The sequence below is a fragment of the Astyanax mexicanus genome, chromosome 3 (assembly GCF_023375975.1).
Source record: "Astyanax mexicanus isolate ESR-SI-001 chromosome 3, AstMex3_surface, whole genome shotgun sequence".
Taxonomy (NCBI): Eukaryota; Metazoa; Chordata; class Actinopteri; order Characiformes; family Acestrorhamphidae; genus Astyanax; species Astyanax mexicanus.
The window spans coordinates 22,266,295-22,288,421 of record NC_064410.1 but is presented as its reverse complement, the minus strand read 5'-3'; the positions used below and the strand labels follow the sequence as shown (position 1 = coordinate 22,288,421).

The 22,127-nt window shown below is 37.0% G+C and overlaps 2 protein-coding genes across 2 annotated transcripts in view; one reads left to right on the top strand and one right to left on the bottom strand.

The window, feature by feature from the left end:
• The window catches only part of LOC103034705 (uncharacterized), a 30,760-nt gene extending 24,013 nt beyond the window's left edge, over positions 1 to 6,747 (bottom strand). The window contains exon 1 of the mRNA XM_049476202.1: positions 6,676 to 6,747. The gene's annotated coding sequence lies outside the window, so the exon portion shown is untranslated. The remainder of the gene's footprint in view (positions 1 to 6,675) is intronic.
• On the top strand, positions 162 to 20,654 carry flot1a (flotillin 1a). The gene is made up of 13 exons (XM_007253082.4): positions 162 to 366; positions 4,811 to 4,860; positions 5,003 to 5,078; positions 5,158 to 5,248; positions 6,704 to 6,847; positions 6,947 to 7,066; positions 7,162 to 7,257; positions 10,868 to 11,020; positions 14,582 to 14,763; positions 15,327 to 15,372; positions 15,597 to 15,734; positions 16,082 to 16,246; positions 17,626 to 20,654. The coding sequence occupies exons 2-13, from the start codon at positions 4,818 to 4,820 to the stop codon at positions 17,641 to 17,643; spliced, it is 1,272 nt and encodes a 423-aa protein (XP_007253144.1). The 5' UTR covers positions 162 to 366; positions 4,811 to 4,817; the 3' UTR covers positions 17,644 to 20,654.
• Positions 20,655 to 22,127: the final 1,473 nt, after the last annotated feature.

Sequence of the window (22,127 nt, the reverse complement as noted above, 5' to 3'; positions counted from 1 at the left end):
TTTAAAAGGGATAGCTTTCTAAATGAAGCCCTACATCCCCTCAGATGGCGGCTGTATAGTGGGAGGGGCGTGGATTTGTCCGGAATACGCCATGAACACGCCCCGTTTCCCCCCTGATCCAGGACCAGCCCGCGGTTCACAGTTTAGTATTACACAGAATTACAGAGGATGCAGAGCTGATCTGAGATCAGATCAATAGGACAGGATCAGCGAGCAGCCAATAGGCCTACCCACCATTTGGAGCTAACGTTACAGGACTCCTGCACACGCATCTGATAAACAGCGATAAACTCTCCGTATTCCTGAAGGATATTCCTGCAGTGATCGCTGTTGAAGAACTCCGTGTCGTATCGGTTTAATCTCTCGGTAAGAGATCTGCGTCTCTCTGACACGCGGACTGTAATGTAAACACGGGCTTCATGTTCGCTCCTTTATCCCGTCCTCGCTTCGCTCTGCTGAGAATCGAGCTGTTGCTGATTTATTAGCGTTATCCTGGATATATAGCTCGTGTCGCGCTGTGTCAGGCTGTATGTTAATGCGGTGTTCGTTAAATTTAGTGAATTTATTATAACGTTAGCTAGTCTAGTATTGGGCGTGATTCCCCGCCTGCGCGAGCTCCAGCAGCAGAATACAGCCAGATTCAATTATCAATTATCGGTCTGCTTCAGTGTACGGTTCAGAAAAACACATATTTTACTGTTTACTTACTTAATGCATTTCCGTTCCTCAATACATGTTTATATACCCATGTTTAAGCTATCTTGGGCTCAGTTTATGTTATTGTTGTTCTTGCACTGCATAAAAAATAAAAATTTAAAAGTATAATTTATAATGATCCTAGATTTTGGGCCTGCTAATGTAAGTCTAATAATAGTAATATGATTAATAATAAAAAATCCAATTACTGATGGAAGATAAAAGTCAACTGATTTGTTGTTAAATAATATTATTATTAAATATGTATTTTTTATTATTTAAAATATTATTAAAAATATATATCATTTTATTTTAATATCTGAATATCTTCTTAGAACACCTTAGAAAAAAATGTTGTTCATGGAGTTTTGCAGTAGTGCACAATAGCTACATTACTTCCCAGCTTTAACACACCCAGTTCAGCTGGGAAAACCGACAAGATGATGGGCAAGATCAATGCAACAATAAAGGGACCAATATTGTTTTTTTTTTCTTATAACGTCTCTGAATTAATATTATTTTACACCAAAAAAACTCTTACATTTTCCTAGCGGATTTGTTTAATCATTTCTTGGACTATTTGAGCTACTGCTGCTTTAAGACTGATTAATGTAAATAATATCTGATTGGCTGCCCTGTGTTAAGCTTCATTCAGTAAACAGTTAGGTCAGAAACATATCTAAAACAGCAGTAGATTATGTATGTAAACAGTCAGGTTCATAGTTATTCGGACACTGACACAAATTATTATTTGTTTTGCTTGTAAACACCACCTCAATACATTTAGATTGAAGTGTAGACTTGCATCTGTAATCCAAGTGGTTTGAAACAACATTGCATTTACCATTATTACAGACATTTTTGTACAGTCCTTCCATTTCCACAGGCTACAAATTTAATAACTAACAAAATGGTAAAAATAATCCCAATAAAAAAAAATAAAATATAAGAGTGATTCTCGATCTTGATTTAGATTTTTAGTGTTTAGTTCTACATAACATATTTTTTTTATTTGTAAACACACAGTTCAGTTTAAGGTGATGTGCAAGCATTCTATTGTTTACTTAACATTTAATAAACAAAAATATTATGAAGAGTAAGCAGACACATTCAACCTTACAGCAGACTCTAAACATGGTGCAAACATAACCTCCTTGTATTTTAGTAAATAACAAGCAAACAATATGTAAATCACTGCCACATAAAATAATTATTTACAGGTTTCTGACTGAAGCAAATGTCTATCTACTGAGATTCCCTTTGGCAGCTTCTATATGTAAAGATGTATCTCGATTATTAATTTGTATTTGTATTTTGGCATTTGAACCCTTTATTTTGAACCCTTATAAACCCTTTCTTTCCTTCCCAAGGTAATATTGGTTTAATCTGTCTAAATAATCTTTTCCCACTACTTAGTAGTACTTTTATTCTGTTTTTTAATGTTTTCATGTTGTCAGCAGGTTGGTCTGGCCTTTCTGTGGAAGTATCTTAATTTAAACCCTCTGTGTTGATGAGAGTGCCTCTTAATAATAATCTTTGAAAATGACACTCCCACTTACTCATGATTGTTGTTGACTAAATGTCATAAAGGGATTTTTCTTCATCAAAGAAGGCATCCTCTTGATGTCTTCCATGGTCTTTTATTTTTTGGGGTTATTTATGAAATTATTTATTTGGCAATGGCCTATTTTTTCCATGTAATGCAGGTCTCCATTTCTGGACATATTAAGAGTTCCCATGAACAGCTACCAGATACAGATTGGAACAAATTATATATATATATATATATATATATATATATATATATATATATATATATATATATATATATATATATTTATATATTAATTATCTTTTCTTCTTAATGTGTCATGAAATGGGAATAAGGAACAGGCCACACCTTGCCATGAAACTGCTTTTTAGTAGCTGTTTAAATACTTTTTAAGTTTCTGAAAATGGAGTGACTGTGTAAAAGTGGCTATGATTGCCAAACCAGAAAGTTTGGACATCCCAAATGTATTATTAATAATTATTAGAGTAATTATTATTGTTATAATTACCAAGGCCTCAGACGTAAGTGAGTGTCTGGTCATTGTTAGAAAAGACTAGGGGAATCTCTTATAAATTAGTAAAAAGTTTTTTTTGAAGGAAAAAAAAACATTAAAAAAGAATCTTTCCAGCTGTGCAGCTTACATGTGGATCAATCATGTCTGTGCTAAAGCCACTGAAACAGGGAACATTTCCCAGCTAGAGGAAAGAATGGATTAAATTCTTGAAGCAATCAAAACATTATAAAAAAAAGGCTGAAGATGAAAAGGCTTTCAGGATGGAGAGTTTTTATGCTGTAAAACCAGTTATTAGCAGTTTTTAAAGACACTTGGAGAGCCTGCTGGTAGAAAGTTCTCTTAACATAGAGCCGATCAGCTTGCTGGTAATGCTGAAAGTGGAGGACAGTCAATGTTGCGCTAGTAGGGAAAGGCCCTAAAGTAGTAATTGAGGATCGCCTTGTCAGTTAACTGGGGAGCTTCAAAAGGGACAACAGTACTCAGTAAAACTGTTCCACTCACTGGTTAACGGCAAAACTGAGCTTTTAGGATAAGGAAAGTGGACTTCAACATGGCAGACGGAAACAAAAAATGATAAGACATGTAAATGTAAAAGCATGTTAATGTAAAATAAACTGGTTCATTACTAGATTAGCAAACGTTACTTAACTTTCTTTTTGTCCCACTTTGGAGGAGCAGTGAATGAGTGTGAGTGTATGTTAACTTACAACATTGCTTTCAAAACCAGGAGAGAGGAGCAGCTATATGTATAAAACAAATTGGGAAATTTTCAGTTTGGGATAGCTGACAAAAGCTTTTAGACGGTTGTGAAAAAAGTTAGTCTGGATCCCTGTTACTGAACACCTGCAGTTTAAAGCAAGCAGATATGTGATTTGATAGATGCATTTTAGACCTTTGCACTGGTGATTACTAGGGGTGGGAATCGTTTACTATCTCACGATTCGATTCGATTCCGATTTTGGGGGCCACGATTCGATTCAAAATCGATTTTTGATTCAAAACGATTTGAATTATAAAAATTTCTGCTTCTGGCTTATGAATCTTATTGAAAAAAAACCCTCCATAATATACACTGGTCCTGGAGCAGGTAATGTGTTACAAAAACAATAAAATGTGCAGGAATGTGGGTCCTCAGTGACAGAGGAATCACTGGGATATCACAATGACGTTAATGAACAATAAATAAATAATAAATAACACTGCTTTATTACCAGGCTACTAGCGGTGGTGTGTAGGTGACGCTGCTGGGCTGATGTGATGATAGCAGTGGAGCGCTAAAGTTCAGGAGCAGCTGCTGATTAACTAGTTAATTTAAGGTCGTTGTATTTCTTCAGAAAGGGGGCAGGAGGTGGAGAAATTAATTCATATGGTCCATTCCTTAATTCCTCTGTGATGAGGAGCTGAAATTAGCTCTGATTAGCTTATTGTATTTTTCCGTTCCGCCTTAAATGCTGCAGCCCGCTGCCACCTGTAGCGTTATTTAAGGTGGAACTGGAAAGTTAGCTAGTTAGCTAGCTAACAGTTACTGAAACTAACTACTAGCGATCTTTTTTATGCTTGTTATGAAGCATTCTGCCATAAAACATTGAAACTACACGTTAATCTAATGTAATATAGTGCTTGTTCTGCCATCTTACCGGTGATTCTCAAACACCTACGCTCTGTGTGTGTCTGGAAGATCTCCGTTTGAAAGGACAAGCGCTATCCCCAGGGTTGCCAGGTCCAACAAAAATACCCAGCCCAAAATCAGTCTAAAACCCGCCCCTCAGAATCGATTTTGGGACATTTTAAATCGATTCTGAATCGTAGTAAATGAGAATCAAGATTCTTATGTGAATCGATTTTTTGGCACACCTCTAGTGATTACCTTTCATTACTCATTAGCTGCATTGTAGCTCTAATCTAAAAATAAGAAGCAAACGCCTGACAGAAAACCCAACGTATTTTGTTGAATCAAATAAATTTGGAATAAGCAGAAAATAGTATGCATTAACTTTTTTGGGTTGAACCATTTCTCTAATGGACTCTTCTTATGTCTGTTATTTAAGTGTGAAGATGTTCTACACGTGTGGTCCCAATGAGGCTATGGTGGTATCAGGTAATGACAAAAGCAAATTCCCAGTAATTAATATGAAGAAATACAATTGACAGACATTTGCCATAAGCATGTTTTGTAGATGACTGTTTTTTACATGTAATAATTGAGTGTATGTTTTAATACTGTATTTCTTTCCATTTAGGGTTCTGCCGCTCTCCTCCAGTGATGATATCTGGAGGCAGGGTGTTTGTAATTCCCTGTGTTCAACAGATACAAAGGTATAGTCATCTTTTGTGTGTTTCTTTGTGTACAGTATTTAAAAACAGGCTGTTCATTCCTCTTTATTAATATCCTCAGGATCTCTCTCAACACATTGACACTGAATGTGAAGAGTGACAAAGTCTATACACGTCATGGAGTGCCTATCTCTGTTACTGGCATCGCTCAGGTACACAGTTACACACTCTCTGTACATGCAGGATGGTTAAAAGTATATAAATGTATTCAAGATCAAATTATCAAAATAAAGTAGTTTATTATTAGCTGGGTATAATTAATGTAATAGTGAGTGATGTATGTGAAATAGGTAATCTATATGAAGAAACTGGACAACAGGATAGGCCTTATTCAGGCTGTGTAACAGTGGAAAATCTTTCTCTACAGTGATAGAATTCTGTATAGCACCTTTGAGATTGAGTGCTGTGATCCTTCACTAGTTCTTGTTGCTTTTGTGGCTAATGGTATACAGATCCTCACATAGATATTTTAACCTCTACAACATTTAAAGCCTACAGTAGAGGTTCTTAATGCAGCAAAGAGGGAGGTGATTGATTGACAGTTCAATCAAATATTAGATTTTTCTTTAATTCCTACTGCAAATCTTCTGTAAACATCCCAAAGCAGTGTTAGCTAGCTAAACTATTCCTAATGTCTAACAGTGGTGGAAAATCCAGGAACCCACAGTGATTCTATGGAGCTTAACATTTTTATTGTACCGTATTTATAGCACTATAAGGCGCATTTAAAATCCTTTCATTTTCCTAAAAATTGTTAGTGCGTCTTATGTATGAATTCTACCAGTCAGGTTGTAAGGAGCAGTAAAGCCACTCAGCTGTAGTACAGTGTTATACAGGAGTTTCAGTTTTGTTCTCCAGCAATGAGACTGGAGCAGTATTAGCATTACCTGCTAACCGCTAAAGCGCTAGCTCTTTAGCCATTCAGAGGTGAGTGTTATCGGCCTGTAGCCTGCTGCTAACCCCGGCTAGCACTGCTGGAGGAGCATTAGCCTGTAAATAAAGCTCTTTACTTACCCTAATATACAGTTTTCAGGAGAGAAATCTGTGTAGATTAACATCCTGCACTCTTTTGAGCCTTTTTTTATTACAGTTTTGTTTAGGTAGCTTAGCTAGATACCCCCCACCACCACCCAGCGGTGAGACCTGCTGAATAAGAAGTTCCTTACAGTGTCTCTTAAAATGCACCTTGTGTATGAAAATAGACGTTAGTTGATGCCGCGCCTTATAATCTGGTGCGCTTTATAGTGCAAAAGATACCCTATTTAGAACGATGGTGCAGTTACATCACCTGTATCTATCTACAGTATATTGTTTGTAAAACAGATCATATATGGAAATGTCATTATAAACAACTAAATATTTATTGGGGTGTCTTAATTTCACGATTGTAAGATCCACTCTAAATCCACTCTAAATTAGTGAGATTATATTTTTTTCTATCCTTATTATTGATGTGAACATTACTTAAGCCTACTGGCCCAGTGTTCATATTAACTGTCAGGCAGATAACATTGAGCCTAATTCACCTGTAATATCTTCCTAAAACTTGTCTTACATTTGATTTTGAGAATAGTCTTACCAAAAAATAAGTGTTGTTTGTCCTCCAGATGAAGATTCAGGGACAGAACAAGCAGATGTTGGCAGCAGCGTGTCAGATGTTCATGGGGAAATCTGAAGCAGAGATTGCTCAGATCGCCCTGGAAACTTTGGAGGGCCATCAGCGAGCGATCATCGCTCATTTGACTGTGGAGGTAAGACACAAAATTTGATTCCATATTTTACTGTTAATTGTCCTTTAGCCCACAGAAAGCTTTTGTTAAAGTCACCATTTCTCTGTATCTGTTCTGAAGGAAATCTATAAAGATCGTAAGAAGTTTTCAGAGCAGGTGTTTAAGGTGGCCTCATCTGACCTGGTGAACATGGGTATCAGTGTGGTCAGCTACACACTTAAAGATGTTCACGATGATCAGGTGCGTACATATTTCGTAATGCTGCATGTAGTATGAATGTAGTTTCTTAAATGATTATTGGATGATTTGGATGTGTTTATTCTCTCCTCTGTCAGGATTACCTGCACTCTCTGGGAAAAGCCCGTACAGCGCAGGTGCAGAAAGATGCCCGTATTGGAGAAGCATTAAACAAAAGAGATGCTGTTATCCGGGTGAGACAACATAGCCTCTTATTTTTTTCACATCTTACTTACTTATAGACACATGCTCATCTTTAAATTACTTGATGCTGATGCTGGTTAGGCTTTGATTGCATTCAGGCACAAGAACCTTATTAAGGGCAGGTACTACTGATTCTGAATAAATAGTTCTGTTTATAAATGCTATGGTATTCCATCGCTTCTTAAATTTCTGTGCTCTATTGCCTAGTGTTGCAGAGCATTTGACCTCAGTAGCCTATACATTGGGCATAGGGACCTAAGGCTTTCCAGTAATGAAAAAAAAAACGGTTTGGAACCTGGATTCAAGGTACAGAATTGATGTTCCTGGCTGTGGAGCAACAGCTGCACTTTAAAATAGCTCAGATGTCTAATCAAATGTGCATCTTGAGGCATGTGGACACACACTGCCAATTTAAGAGACGGGTATAAAAGCAAGTTTTGGACTTACTTTCTTTTAAGGTGTGTTTTCGTATTTGAACTATTTTTAGGGTTCAAGCACCGAAGGTGCGTAGAACCCTATTGTTTTTGCTAAGATTTTTCTTCTTCTTCTTCTTCTTATTATTATTATTATTCTTTTTCTCCTGAAAAAAACAGTTGTGCAGCCTAAACCGTAAGTTATAGAGAAATGAAACTTGGTACGTAGATGTAGGATCAGTGCATCTCGGTGGACAACAAAAATGGCACAGATTGGTCACGTGGTGGCGCTATAAACAAGGAAATTCATTTTTCACAATTTTCTCAATAACTCAAAAACCATAAGACCTACATTCAAAATTCTTTTTTTGATGGATTCCTTGGGTCAATACCAACAACTTTCCAATTTAGACCATGCACTTCCGTCTATATAGATTTTTTGCTAATTTGCATAATATGCAAAACCTACTTTTGCTAACTAGTCCTAGGAATTTTGACCAATCCTGGCATGTTTGGTATCAAAACACTCGTGAGAGCATGCGCTTCAATATTCATTAAGAAAAAGTTGAAATATGTAAACAATATGGCCGCCATATGCAAATTAGTCCTTCCGGATATATGCCCCATTCACTTCAAGAGGTAAATTTGGAGCACTGTTTCTCAGCAACCGTGCAACCTAGCAAGTTGAAACTTTGCATGCAGAATCTATCATACAGCCTCTAAAGGATTTTCAAAGGGCAACTTAATCAATCAACATGGCTGAACACCATCGGCCAATCAGCATTCAGCAGACATTTTGGCAGGCTGAATGTTGCCCAATCTGGATGATATTTGGCAGTTATGTTCAGGTGGAGACACTGTAGTGACCTGCAAAGTGCTGAAACAATCCGCCCACTGGGGGGCGCTGTTCCAAAAAAACGAGTATATGTCAATCATGCTGTACTATTTTGACATCTAATTGTTTTTGCCGTATTTAGTACAGTGGCTCTGACAAATTTCTCAATACAACTATGTTTAAAAAGTGCTTTGTTCATTCATAATTGCTAATTGTTTGAAAATAGCTATATTGAAACTACTCTCTGGATATTTGGCCTATCACCTCCATTTCAGTCTTGCTGCTCACTGTAGAGTCTCTAGGTAAATGTTCATTAAAAACATTTGTGAAAATTTCACATACAATACTCTCCAGGCATCAAGCAATCTGTGCGTCCTTGGAATTTCTAACCTAAATTGCTGTAACTCTGCAGTATTTGCTGTAATCTCACAATGTTAAAGACCTCTGTACAATATCACTCTGATGAAGCGCCATTTAATACAGAACTAGATTAAGAATAACTTGACATTACATGTCATATCAGAACATTCACTCCTTTGTGCCTCTTCTCAACATTAATAACAGGTGAAAGACTTTTGATCATTTCTAAATGTGACAGAATGTCTCCAATTGTGTTAGACCTTCTTACACATCACCATCCTATGCTCTAGTAGGCACCATTGTGCTAGTTGGTGCTTGATGAAGCGCCATTTAATTCAGAACTAGATTTATAATAACTTCGTAATTACATGTCATATCAGAACATTCACTCCTTTGTGTTAATTCAAACTTGTTTGGTCAAACATTTCAGCTTGTTCTGCAAAGGTTCAAAGGTCAATCTGAATACCACTTTGTGAACATTCTGGTTGAAGCCACCTGATCAATACCAATAACATGTAGACACCTTTTGACTAGTTCTAATTCACTTAATGAATATCCTACAAAGTTCACTAGATTTACATGTGAATTTAAGCACTGATCAGGTTGAAAGGCCTCTGCTCAACATTAATAACAGGTGAAAAACTTGATAATTTCTAAATGTGACAGGGCATCTCCAATCATATTAGACCTTCTTACACATCACCATTCAATGCTCCAGTAGGCACCATTGTGCAAGTTGGTGCTTGAACCCGATGATTGCCGCTTGCGGCTATATTTTTATTTTGTATTTTTTTTTTCAATTGAAATTTAGTTATTAAATTAAATATTTTGCATGATATACCTGTGTTCCATTGTCATCACCTAAATGGGCTGTGACTATATTTGATATTGATAGTAATGGCATAGTTAATTTGAAAAAATAATCTTATCACTGAGATTCTGGTTCAGGAAAATGGTCGTCGCCATGGTGTGTCGGTCAGAACACGACAGGGCACATCTTTAATCTTTAATCTTTAATTTACTGGGTTTACTGTTACAATGCTGTATGTGTGGTCTGAAACAATAACAGAAATACATATCCCTCAGTAAACAATATAACACAAAACTTAAACAGTCTAATAAAGGAAATAAACTTACTTTTTGTCACAAACGCACACAATGAGAGAGGAACTTCAAACAAAGGGTCTGTACAGTCCTTTCAGCAGCAGAGCACTAAAGCAATTAGTTGCTCAAGCCTCTCCACAGCCTCTTAATCACTCCAGTGATCCTATTGGCTGAGAGCTTCACTGATTGCTAGTTACTAACTAGGAATGTCTTTCTCTCAAAGGGACTTTGCCCCATTCTCTCTTGTACAAATCTGATTACTGATTACTGTTTTAAAAATAACTTCAGTGCTTTATTGATTATTTGATTTTAAAAGTAAGTTAGTTAGATTACAAGTTACTTTATTAGTTACATTCAGCAGCTGTCGACGACAACTTGTAAAATCAAATAATCAATGAAGTAACCAAGTTATTTTTTTTAAAGGAGTCATTAGTAATCTGAAAATGGTCAGATTAGAGTAACGCATTACTACGATTTTTTTTCTTCTTCTGTGTTTAATAGGTGACGATAGCCTGCCCTATCTATAAAATTTTTAGGGAGGTTTTAACCTGGACTTTTTATCATACTCTGGTTTGTTTTCACCCTTGGTGCAGTTTATTTGGGCAGGTGTAGACTTTTACTTTGCAGATTACAGCTAATGCTTAATAGTAGGTATAGTTTAATCTGATATACTACCCAGATAAATACTACAGCTATGAACAAATACAATCTTTGTTGTGACTCAATGCTGCTCAAAAAACTGCACAGATATATGCACTAATCCAGAACACAGGGGTCTCTTCCTGTATTTACTTTCTTGCTCTGCCACAGACTGGTCAGACCAATGAGCAGAAAGAATGTTCTCACTTGGTTTGTTGTCACTCATTACATTATATTTTCTTCCTGTAGGAGGCTCATGCGTTGCAGGAGAAAGTGTCTGCTCAGTACATGAATGAGATTCAGATGGCCAAGGCCCAGAGAGACTTTGAGCTGAAGAAAGCTGCTTATGACATTGAGGTCAACACCAAAAAAGCAGAGTCTGAAATGGCTTACCAGCTTCAGGTAAATACTGCAAACACACATGATACTTCTGCACTTTGGTTCAGAACTGCACATCAGCTTAGGCCTTTACCACTCTCAAATTTAAATAAAATGAAAACGGAGCACTTTAAAACCTGAAATGTTAGAACCAGAGCTTTGAATGGAATTCTTTAGCAGAGACACTGGAGAACTTTGCAAATGTAGGCACCGGACAAGCTTCTTTATTCTTCAGAAATCAAATTCATATTCTCCTGTTGTGAAGTAGACACTTGTAGGACATGTTGGGATGTTTTATGGGGGATCCTCTGTGATTTTATTCCCGTCAAGAATGACCACTTTAATAAAAAAAATGAATAAAGTAGCTATTTGTCCATTGATATACACCATAATTACACTTTAGGCGAGTGTTTCCACGGAGGTCAACATAAACACAACAGCGAGGAAATGGAGGAGCTACTGAACGAATTCTCCAGTGTAGAAAATCCAAATTCATATCCAGATAGGTGCTTTCAAATTGTGGCTGAAATTTGGCTTCGCCCTAAACTGAAATAAGTGTCTCTAATCTTCTCCAGTGTCTTTAAGAGCGCTTAGGTGCCGCCACCATACTCTGTGTGCAAAACCTGATATCACGTGATGGCGCGATGTCATGTGACGAGAAAGCCAAAAATCTCACTGGTCCTCCTGTTTTTTCAATTGCAGTCCGCATGCAAGAGTTTTATCACTGAGTAGAAGTGAGTAAAATAGGGCTTATGAACCAAAATCACTGGATCGACTATTTGAGGAAAAATCCAAAACTGGAAAATCAAATAGGATCTACTATTCTACATAAAGACGATGTTGCTTGAAATGTAATATTAACAGGTAAACGGTAGTGTTGGGTTGATTTCAGCAGATACTCACAGTTTCAGTATCAATATCAGTATTGGACACAAAAAAAGTGTAAATGTGTCACCCTAGTTGGGATATGCAAAAATGTAGATGATCTATTAAGATCACTCCAATTTTGGACTGTGAAGGAGTGTACTGTAAGTATGCTGAAGAGTTTTGCATTGTCCTTATTTAAATTGAACCATGAAGAGTAAAATTTGTTTAGAAACAATTTCTTTAATGGTCAGTGCTCTAGACAGCTTTTACAATGTCATAGATTTGTTCAAAAACTGCATAAAGTAACTTTACTCTTAACCATGGCAACGCTCTGAGAACCCACTCATGGTACTGTTTTCGGACTGCAGTGAGAAAGAGCTGTTCCAGGCTAGCTGGTAAGATCGATCTCGAGTATGAGGATGTGACCCAAGGAAGATCAGCGCTGCCAGTTGGAAAGCCTCTAGGGGTTCTTAATGTCTGATCCAGCGAACATGTCATGGAGGATGAAGAGTGTACACTTTCTATTCTCCCTGGCTTTGTCGAGGGCTTCAGTGACAGATGAGAGGACAATTTCGGTCCAGTCTCCTATGATTTCTGTGCAGTGCCCTGTCATGTATCTGTACTGATTACTGTCAAGATGTTTGGTTCTCTAAAAAATAGAAAACAGCTGTAGCAGCATCACTAATTCCAGTGTATGGAGCAAAAATAAGGGTGAAGATGAGAGGTGTCAATTAACAAACTTCAAATACTTTGATATCTTACTTACAATAAGATACAATTATACATATGACTGTTAAGTTTTTTTTTTTTAATGTAACATTCAAGTTGAATGTATAAACCAAGAGGCAAAGACAGTCAATACTGTGTGTGAATTGGGAGTCATTATGTAAATTTTGTATAAATTGTGCCTAAAATGTTAATCAAGCATTTTTGATAGAGACAAATAGAGATACTTTAATGTATTTGGTGTTATTATTAAAACAAATGTAAGAATAACTAAAGGTCATTGTGGGAGATAAACCCCTAATAAAATGTACCACCAATTCTAGAATGACCCTTATGTATATGAAGCAGATTGGAAAAAAGAAAGCTCACCTGTTCATATACACCACTGATTTTTGAGCCTTAGTTTGATTTCTTGGTACAGTGTTATGCCACACCCTCAGCCTTCATAACAGTTTACACTAGTGCTGTGCGAAATGACGATAAATATTGTGGGGATGATAGAAAAGTGTCTATTGTGCTACTTACTTTCTATCGTCCCTATCGGTTCTACAGTAATTTCATCAATTATTCATGCAAATATATAAAGTAGGCTACGATGAAATGTATTGGCATAGTCATTTTGCATAAACTCAGTTTATATAAGTGATAATAAAGTAATCTTCGCAAAAAAGCCTCATAATGTGGTTTTTCGACATGACGCTGCTGTACGTTTTTTGACGGACACACGCCGGTTTGCGACATGCTTTCTGTTATTAAACTCATAAGAGCTGAACAATGGAGACACATTGTTCTTTTGAAAAAAAAATGCTACCGCATCTACCTTATCTGTTTTCATTTGATACATATATATTGCTGCACTAAAAGGTAGTAATTCTCATTCGTGAAAGTTTGGTTTATTGTCACTTTGAAATAAAGGTATTTTGTCATATTTTTCAAAGAATAACTGAAAACTATGTATCGTTATCGTGATATAAAAAAAATCCATAACGTGATATATAATTTTTCCCATATAGCCCAGCACTAGTTTACACTGTGTGTAATGTATTGGCAAGTCTGGAATAGCAGCAGCTAGTTCTTCTTAAGAAAAATCCATGTGCAATCCAAGCATTTATGTAAACAACTCAGAAGACGTGTGAGAAATGCATGAAGCTGGAAAAGGCTTTGCTAAAGAACTGGGTGTGCATGAAACCAATATTTGACAAATCTAAGTAAGCATCCTGTTAAAATCTTTTTAAGAACACAATAGCAATCCTGAGAAAAAAGGGGTGAGAAAAAAGCTGGGAGTTACAAACTAACTGTTAAACTATTTGTTCGCATTGTCCACTAGAAAATCATTTAACAAAAACGTGTTTATGGAAGGACACCAAAAAGGAAGTTGCTGCTGTAGAAAAAGAACATTGCAGCCTGTCTCAAGTTTGCCAGAGATCCCCTTAATGCTGCACGATACTTCTGGGAACATGTCCTATTGATAAACTAGACTAAAGCTTACATTTTTAACACAGCACAACAATTCCAAACCTTCACCCTAACTGTAAAGCATGGTGGAGGGAGCATCAGGATTTGGTACAGCTTTGTTGCCTCCAGGCCTGGACACCTTTTGGTTTAAAAAAAAAAAAAGTTAGTTAGTAGTTAGTTATTTAAAAAAAATTAACAGAACTATTTATAAGAGAACATAATGGCAGTAGTTCATAAAATGAGGTTGGGTGATGCAACAAGGCAATGACCCTAGGCACACAAGTAAATAGACTAGATTGTTAAAAAAAAGGAAGATTTGTGTTTTGAAATTGCCACATCTTAACACATCTTAAGTCCTTAACTCCTATTGAGGAGCCATGCCATAACTTTAAGACATATTGATAAACCAAAACATGTTTGCTGGAAGGAAAAGTCCAGCAAAGATTATTAAATACAAAGATTCACTTACTTTTACTATGAATATAACACCTACTGTAATACAACTACATTGTAACAACATTTGGGTGTTTTTACTAGGTGGCTAAGACAAAGCAGCGCATTGAGGAAGAGAAGATGCAGGTGAAAGTTGTGGAGCGTGCTCAGCAGATCACTCTCCAGGAGCAGGAGATCACACGCAAAGAGAAGGAGCTGGAGGCAAAGGTGAAAAAACCAGCTGAGGCTGAGCGATACCGCCTGGAGAAGCTGGCAGAAGCTGAACGGTACGTCATATTAACGTTGTATTATACAAGATATTGAGACTGTAAGCAGGGAGCATCTTGTCTTACGATACTCACAATAATATAATACTGTAATTCTGTGGTACTCGATATACAGCTCTGGAAAAAAATAAGAGACCACTTAAAAATGATGATTTTCTTTGATTTTACCAAATTACACACCTCTGGAATATAATCAAGAGGAAGATGGATTATCACAGCCATCAAACCAAGCTCAACTGCTTGAATTTTTAAACCAGGAGTGGCATAACGTTATCCAAAAGCAGTGTGTAAGACTGGTGAAGAACATGCCAAAAACTGTGATTAAAACCAGGATTATTGCACCTTGTTGTCTTTGCATTATTTAAGGTCTAAAAGCTCTGCATCTTGTATATTATTTCAGCCATTTCTTATTTTCTGCAAGTAAATGCTCTGAATTATCTGTTATTGAAGAGGATAAAATACTCCTAAATAAGCAAATACCAAGTATCATGAATTTATTGGTGTCAATTTCGCAGAATTTAAAAAAACAATGTTCTTCCCTTTTTTTTTTTCTTGGCATACAGTCTTCAGCTCATCATGGAAGCAGAGGCTGAGGCAGAGTCCATTAGAGTGAGTAAACCATAGCCTTTTAAAGCTACATTTAGCAGCACTTAAATCTAAAGTCTGATGGCAGGATAAGAGCTGGTCTTTTAGAGAAATGATTTTTTTTCTTTAATATTTTAAAAATTAAGTACAGTAGTATAGAATGTCTCGTATGTGTGATAATTTGTGATATGTTCAGCATTTTTTGTGTAATGAATGAACACATAGGAAGCTGAATTTGTTTTCTTTAGGTAAGAGGAGAGGCTGAGGCTTTTGCTGTGGAGGCTAAAGGACGTGCTGAGGCAGAACAGATGGCCAAAAAAGCTGAAGCCTTCCAGCAGTACAAAGAAGGAGCCATGGTAGACATGCTGTTAGAGAAACTGCCCCTGGTAAGTGTGTTTATGTACCAATTACTGATGCATCTCAAAAATACATAGTTTTTAACAAAAAAATTAAAATATCCGTATTAAAATGCACAGAAATACACACTAGTCCAGAATACAGGACCATCTTTCTGTATTTACTTTCTTGCTCCTGCCCCATACAGGTCTGACAGAGATATAGAGAACACTGTTATGTTGTTTGTTGTGACACATTTTGTGCACTTGAATTTTTTAAAGTGTTAAAACAAACCAAAACAAGATAAAAACGCTTGACGTTTTTAAACTTGTTAACTGATTTGGACCAGATCAGTTAAACTATAAATGTGAAATACATTTTTTCTGTCCTCTTCTAGGTGGCTGAAGAAATCAGCAAACCTTTGTCAGCTGCCAATAAGGTCACCATGGTTTCCAGCGGTGGCTCAGAGGTTGGTGCTGCCAAGCTGACAGGCGAGGTAATGGACATTATGACCAGGCTTCCAGAGACCATTGAAAAACTGACTGGAGTCAGCATCTCTCAGGTGGGACACTTCACTTTATTATTTATTATTAGTCGCTTATTAACAAGCTCAAAAGTATCACCACAATTTATTGGTAGATTTCCGAGTTTCTAGACATTTAAAACAAGGCACAGAGAACAGTGATTTAGTAAGTGCAGAGATTTAGTAATTTAGAAAAAAGACTGTTTACAAACACAGTACCTAGATAAATAAACTGATTATTACAAATAAAAAGGTAGGATAGGGGAACAGACTGCATAATTAATTCATGGAAATGCATAATTGTTATAGAGATATTTTCTGAAACAGCTGGAATTCATGCATTTCCACAGGTTTAATTTAAGCTACTTTGAGCTTGTTAATGGTGTAAAAAATAGGAATTTCTTTGCATGGGCAGAGCTATGCCCCTATCGCAAGCATTGTAAGCCTGCTGGTAGAATCGACTAAAAGCGATGTATTTCAGAATGCTGGGAGAGAACCGTGGTGGGCAATTTGACAAAAGGTTGTTCTTGTTAACATCCTGTAGTGTGTGCCTAGCTTTAAATTTGGAAGAAAATTGTGGGGGAAAATGTACAGTATTTTTCACACTATAAGGTGCGCTTAAAATCCTTTATTTTCCCCAAATCGTCAAAAACTAAGAGCTAGCTCTTTTGCCATTCAGATGTGAGTATTATTTGCCTGTAGCCTGCTGTTAACCTCGGCTAGCGCTGCTGGAGCAGCATTAGCATTACCCACTAACCGCGCTAAGCGCTAGCTCTTTTGATGTTCAGAGGTATTATTGGCCTGTAGCCTGCTAACCCTGGCTAGCACTGCTAGAGCAGCATTAACATTCCCACTAACCGCAGGGCTACCTCTATCGCTGTTCAGAGTTGAATATTTTGGACTGTAGCCTGTGCCTTTACCGTGTTATAATAAGCTACGTAGGTTGAGCTGCTAGCTAGTATCGCCCTGACTTACCTGAACACTCAGGGTTCCTCAGTGTAGCGCTGTCAGGCAGCATTAGCCGAAATCTGTAAATCTAAGCTTACTGTAAATAAACTGAAGCGCTTTACTCACCCAAATAGATGGTTGGTGAAATCTGTGTAGATAAATATCCAGCACTCTGAAAGGCTTTTTTGTTTTTAAGAATTATAGTTTTGTTTACTTAGCTTAGCTTTACAGGTCTCAACCCCAAGTGGCAAGACCTGCTGAATTAGAAGGAAAACATGGCGACATCCTTGTTCCTTACTAGTGTTGCATAAAATGCACCTTATAATCCGGTGCACCTTATAGTGTGAAAAACGCGGCATTGAAGCTTCCTCATTATTAGACCTTGGGAAACATATCTTATATTCATGCTCTGATCACATAGGTAATGTAAATAATTGTAATAACATCTATCCCTTTTTCTTTTTTTGCAGGTGGCCCGAACTGGCTGAAAAACGAAAGAACACTTTCTGCCTTTCAGGAGATCGCATGTGTCATTTTTTTCCTTCTAAATGTGTGTCTTTCCTGCTGTCTCTCTAATACCACATCCATGTGTTGAATCTTATTAATCCCCTCTTCTTTACTCTCTATTGGTCTTTGTATTATCTCAAGTGTCTTTTCTGTCTTTTCTCATCAGTCAGTCACTGCCTGTTTACTTGCCTTGCAGCTAAACCAAAAGTATGTCTTAAAATGGCAGTGCTCTGTGGTCTACATCAGTCCAGAATACAGTGTAATCAGAGAATTAATGTAGAATGGTAATGGAGGCACTGGCCAGATCAGGGGTGTTTAGCTGTATTTGTTCATGCTGTTAACCTGACTGCCTTGTGTGGAATTGAATCCCTAAATTTGTTCTTGAGGTCCAGATATACATATCTCTATAGCCTGTTGAATGAGGGTGCCTGCACACTAGAAGCTGACAGAGGAGTCTCATAAATCACAATCCCCCAGTGTAACTCAATTAGGATGCTGCATTAGATCTGTCGGACTCGGAACATACATGCCTGTATGCAGAAAAGGCGTCTCCAGTGAGCAGCAGAGAAGATTAAACCATTTCAGCTTTTGCTGCAACAAGTTCTGACATGGAGGCACCTCAACCAATCAAAACGAGGATGGATGGGTGCAGGGAAATGATGGATGAAAATCTAAAACCGAGGTCGAGATGTATTCTGGTGTCTGGTTGTATTTGATCGTAATGCTATTTGGAAGAAAGATAAAGGTTACCGGGAACAAAAGATTATAAAAAATGACTGATATTGGCAACTCTTGATAATGTTGGCATGGGGTTGTGGAGGTTCCTAATGTTTTTCTGAAATAATCCATCCCATACAGCTTAAATATTCTCACAGTTCCTGCAGGTCTGGCAATGTTGTTGACCATGGCATAGCACTGTATCTTTGTGAATCAGTAGCAGTGGACAAGCATTGTCCTGTTGGAATAGTACACTGTTGATTTTGGTGAAGGAAAAAAACATTTTCGCACTATAAGACACACTATCAATGAACATCTATTTTCTGGTCTATTGTCTTACATAAGGCGCAAGTTAAGATTCCCGATTTTTTCCAGCATTATGCTGTAGCATTAGCTGCTAACCACTCCAGCAGTGCTAGCTGGGGTTAGCAGCTGGCCGCAGGCCGATAATACTCGCCTCTGAACCGCTAAAGAGCTAGCGCTTAGCACGGTTAGCGGATAATTCTACTACTACTTCAGCAGTGCTAGCCAGGGTTAGCAGCGGGCTACAGGCCAATAATACTCGCCTCTGAACGGTGAAATAGAGGTTAGCAGCTAATGCTAATGCTACTCCAGTCTCGGTGCTGGAGAACTAAACTGAAACTCCTTTATAAAGCTGTACTTCAGCAGAGTGGCTTTACTGCTCCTTACAACCTGACTAGTAAAATTCATACAAAAGACACACCAGATTAAAAGGCGCACTGACGATTTTTAGGAAAATTAAAGGATTTTAAGTGTGCCTTATAGTGCGAAAAATACTGTACTGGTCTTTCAAATGGTCTAACTATTGTTTTCTGCTGGATTTCAAACTGTAAAAATTCCACCTCTGCTTCAGCAAAGTACACACCTTCCAGAAAGACAAGTTCTGCTTGTGTATCTACTGCCCTGTCCTTGCATTGTCTGGTGTGTAGGCACCCTAAAAAGCCTTGCATCCTGCTGATGCACTGCACTTGTATTCAAAGGTAAATACTGCAGAGGTTTGCAGAAATGGCATGTATCTTCTTATGAAAATATTAGTTGTAGCAGATGTGATGCCAACATTTACAGTATATATTCTTAATAGTACTTTCATAACTGAAATATATGAAGAAAGGAAGTTAATACTTGTTATGCACCAGTATTTTATGTATTTGTACAATTTTACCTGTGTAACGTTTTTTATTCAGGATTATTTTGACATTTAATAATCAAATGGTTTACATTTTGTTCTTTTTGAGATTTAAGAAAATTAAGACTGAACATGCATTAATATTTTACAACATGGTTTGTTTTTAAAAGAACTTGCAGCATTATTTTTTTGCTGCTACAGTGGTGCTCTAAATGTTTGTGAACACGTTTTCATACTTCTGCATAAATTTCCTAAAAGTAGAACAAAATCTTTAGACATGATCATAGATTTATTGAGGAACATTATCATTATTATAAAAGTGGCAAAAATATGTGAACCTTTATTGTTAGCAGATAATTTGAAGGTGAAATTGGGAGTTTTCAATCAATGGGATGACAGTCAGGTGCCCTAAAAGGACCTGAAGCAAACAGTTTATGGGAGAAAGCCACCAATCTAAGAGTTGAAGTATGCTGAGGAATGGGCTAAAATTCCTCTGGAAATGTTTAGTTGCTGCGCAAGGTGGTCAATCCGATACAGAGTCAGATGGTCACGTGTAATTTGGATAATTCACCTCAATAAATAAATATTTTTGTCTTATTTGTTTAATTTGGCTCTCCTTATCTTCTTTTAGGATTCTGATGAAGGTTTAGCTCAATTTTATGCAGAATTGTGGAAAATTGTAAATGGGTTCACAAACTCATCGCTGTAGGATTTACATAAAATTATTTGAAGTAAGGAAGATAAATGGATTTATTATTGCACTTTTCACCATTTCTTTTAAACACTTTACCTCACTGAACTCGACCAAGGCCCTGGTATGAGATACAGAGCGTTTCATTTGTTACTGTCATGTAGATCATTATACTCACTACACTGTTCACACTACTGCCTGTATTTGAAATTATTCTGATTTACTTGAGAGATTTTCATTCTCCAGTGTACAATATATTTCTCTATAATCAAACAAAGTGCACATGGAGCACTATTATATCACTGTTTATTACAGTTTATTATTAGTATTATTATGCAGCATAGATTCATCCATCTTAGTCTATAAGTAGTACATAGATCCACATTCCTAATTTTAATGTATTAATTAATTAATTATAAATAAACTTGATAAACATTGATGTCTTGATTGACTCAGATTGATTTCTTTAATATATTTTTACCTGCATGAGCTGCCTTAAAGATCCTCTATGCAATTGTGGGAATTTTGATATTTTAACTGGAAAGCAAAACAGTTACAACCCTTCCTTCAGTGCTCTTATAGAAGCTCCACCCTCAATTTTATTCACCCTATTTTTCAGCAAACATGGCTCTTCAAACAGAGATTTTTCAGAGGCACACTCAAAACAGCACAAGCGGCCAAAGAAACCCCAAAATTTAAGTATTGTGTTTAAGTGTATTTTAAATGTTTTATGGCCATCTTTTCTTTACAATAACTTAAAAAAAAACACTACTAGTGTCAGTATCAGTAGCTAGCTAGCTAAATTTACCATTTCACCTTAAATGGTGCAAACACTTAAGGTGAAATGAAAAATGATTATAAAAGCTAATTTCAGCTCTTTATCACAAAATAATTAAGGAATGGACAATACTTATTTATGCTGCACCACCTGCCCCCTTTCTAAAGACATACTATGCCATAAAGTTAACTAGCTAACCAGCAGCTAGATTTCTGAACTTTAGCTCTTCACTGCTATAGCTACCATATTTGTAGCAATATAATGCACACTTGAAATTTTCATTTTCACAAACAGTGTGCCTTATAATCCAGTGCTCTTTATGTATGAATTCTAGCAGTTAGGTTGTAAGGAGCAGTAAAGCCACTCTGTTATGGTAAGTTACAGCATTATAAAGGAGTTTCAGTGAAGTTTTTCCAGCACTGGGGCTGGAGCAGCATTAGCGTTAGCCGCTAACCGCAGCACAAGTTCTTTTCTCGTTCAGAGGTGAGTATATCGGACTGTAGTCTGCGATTTATCATGTTAAAATAAGCTAAGTGGGACTAACCACTAGCTGATGGTGCCCTGGATTACCAGAACACTCAAGGTTCCTCAGTGTAGCGCTGTTGGGCGACATTTACTAGCACTAAGTGCTGCTAACCGTGGCTAAATAACTGGAAATCTATCCTCAGTAAATGAAACTCAATCAAAAAGTTTTCAGGAGAGAAATCTGTGTAGATTAACATCCAGCGCTCATTTGACTTTAAAAGAATTTTTTTTTTTTTGAAATACAGTTTTGTTTACTTAGGTCAGCATGGAAAATCATTATCCATACACCGATCAGCCATAGCATAAATACTTCCCCAACTATATAGGATCAGTTTGTAGTTCTATGACTAAGGATTGTGGTACAGTAATGGGCAATTCTGGTCCTGGATGTATGGATTCCTGTACATTGTCATGCTTTTCTTCCTAAATTACAACAGATACATCTTACTTGTTAATTGCCAGGTTTACTAGGTCCAACTGTTCTCAATTCCTGGCCTAACTACACACCCCTGCTGTAATCCATCTGTTTCTCAGTATACTTTGTTGGCCTCCTTTCACCCTGTTCCTCAATGGTAAGGACCCAAACAGGACTACCACAGAGTGTCTT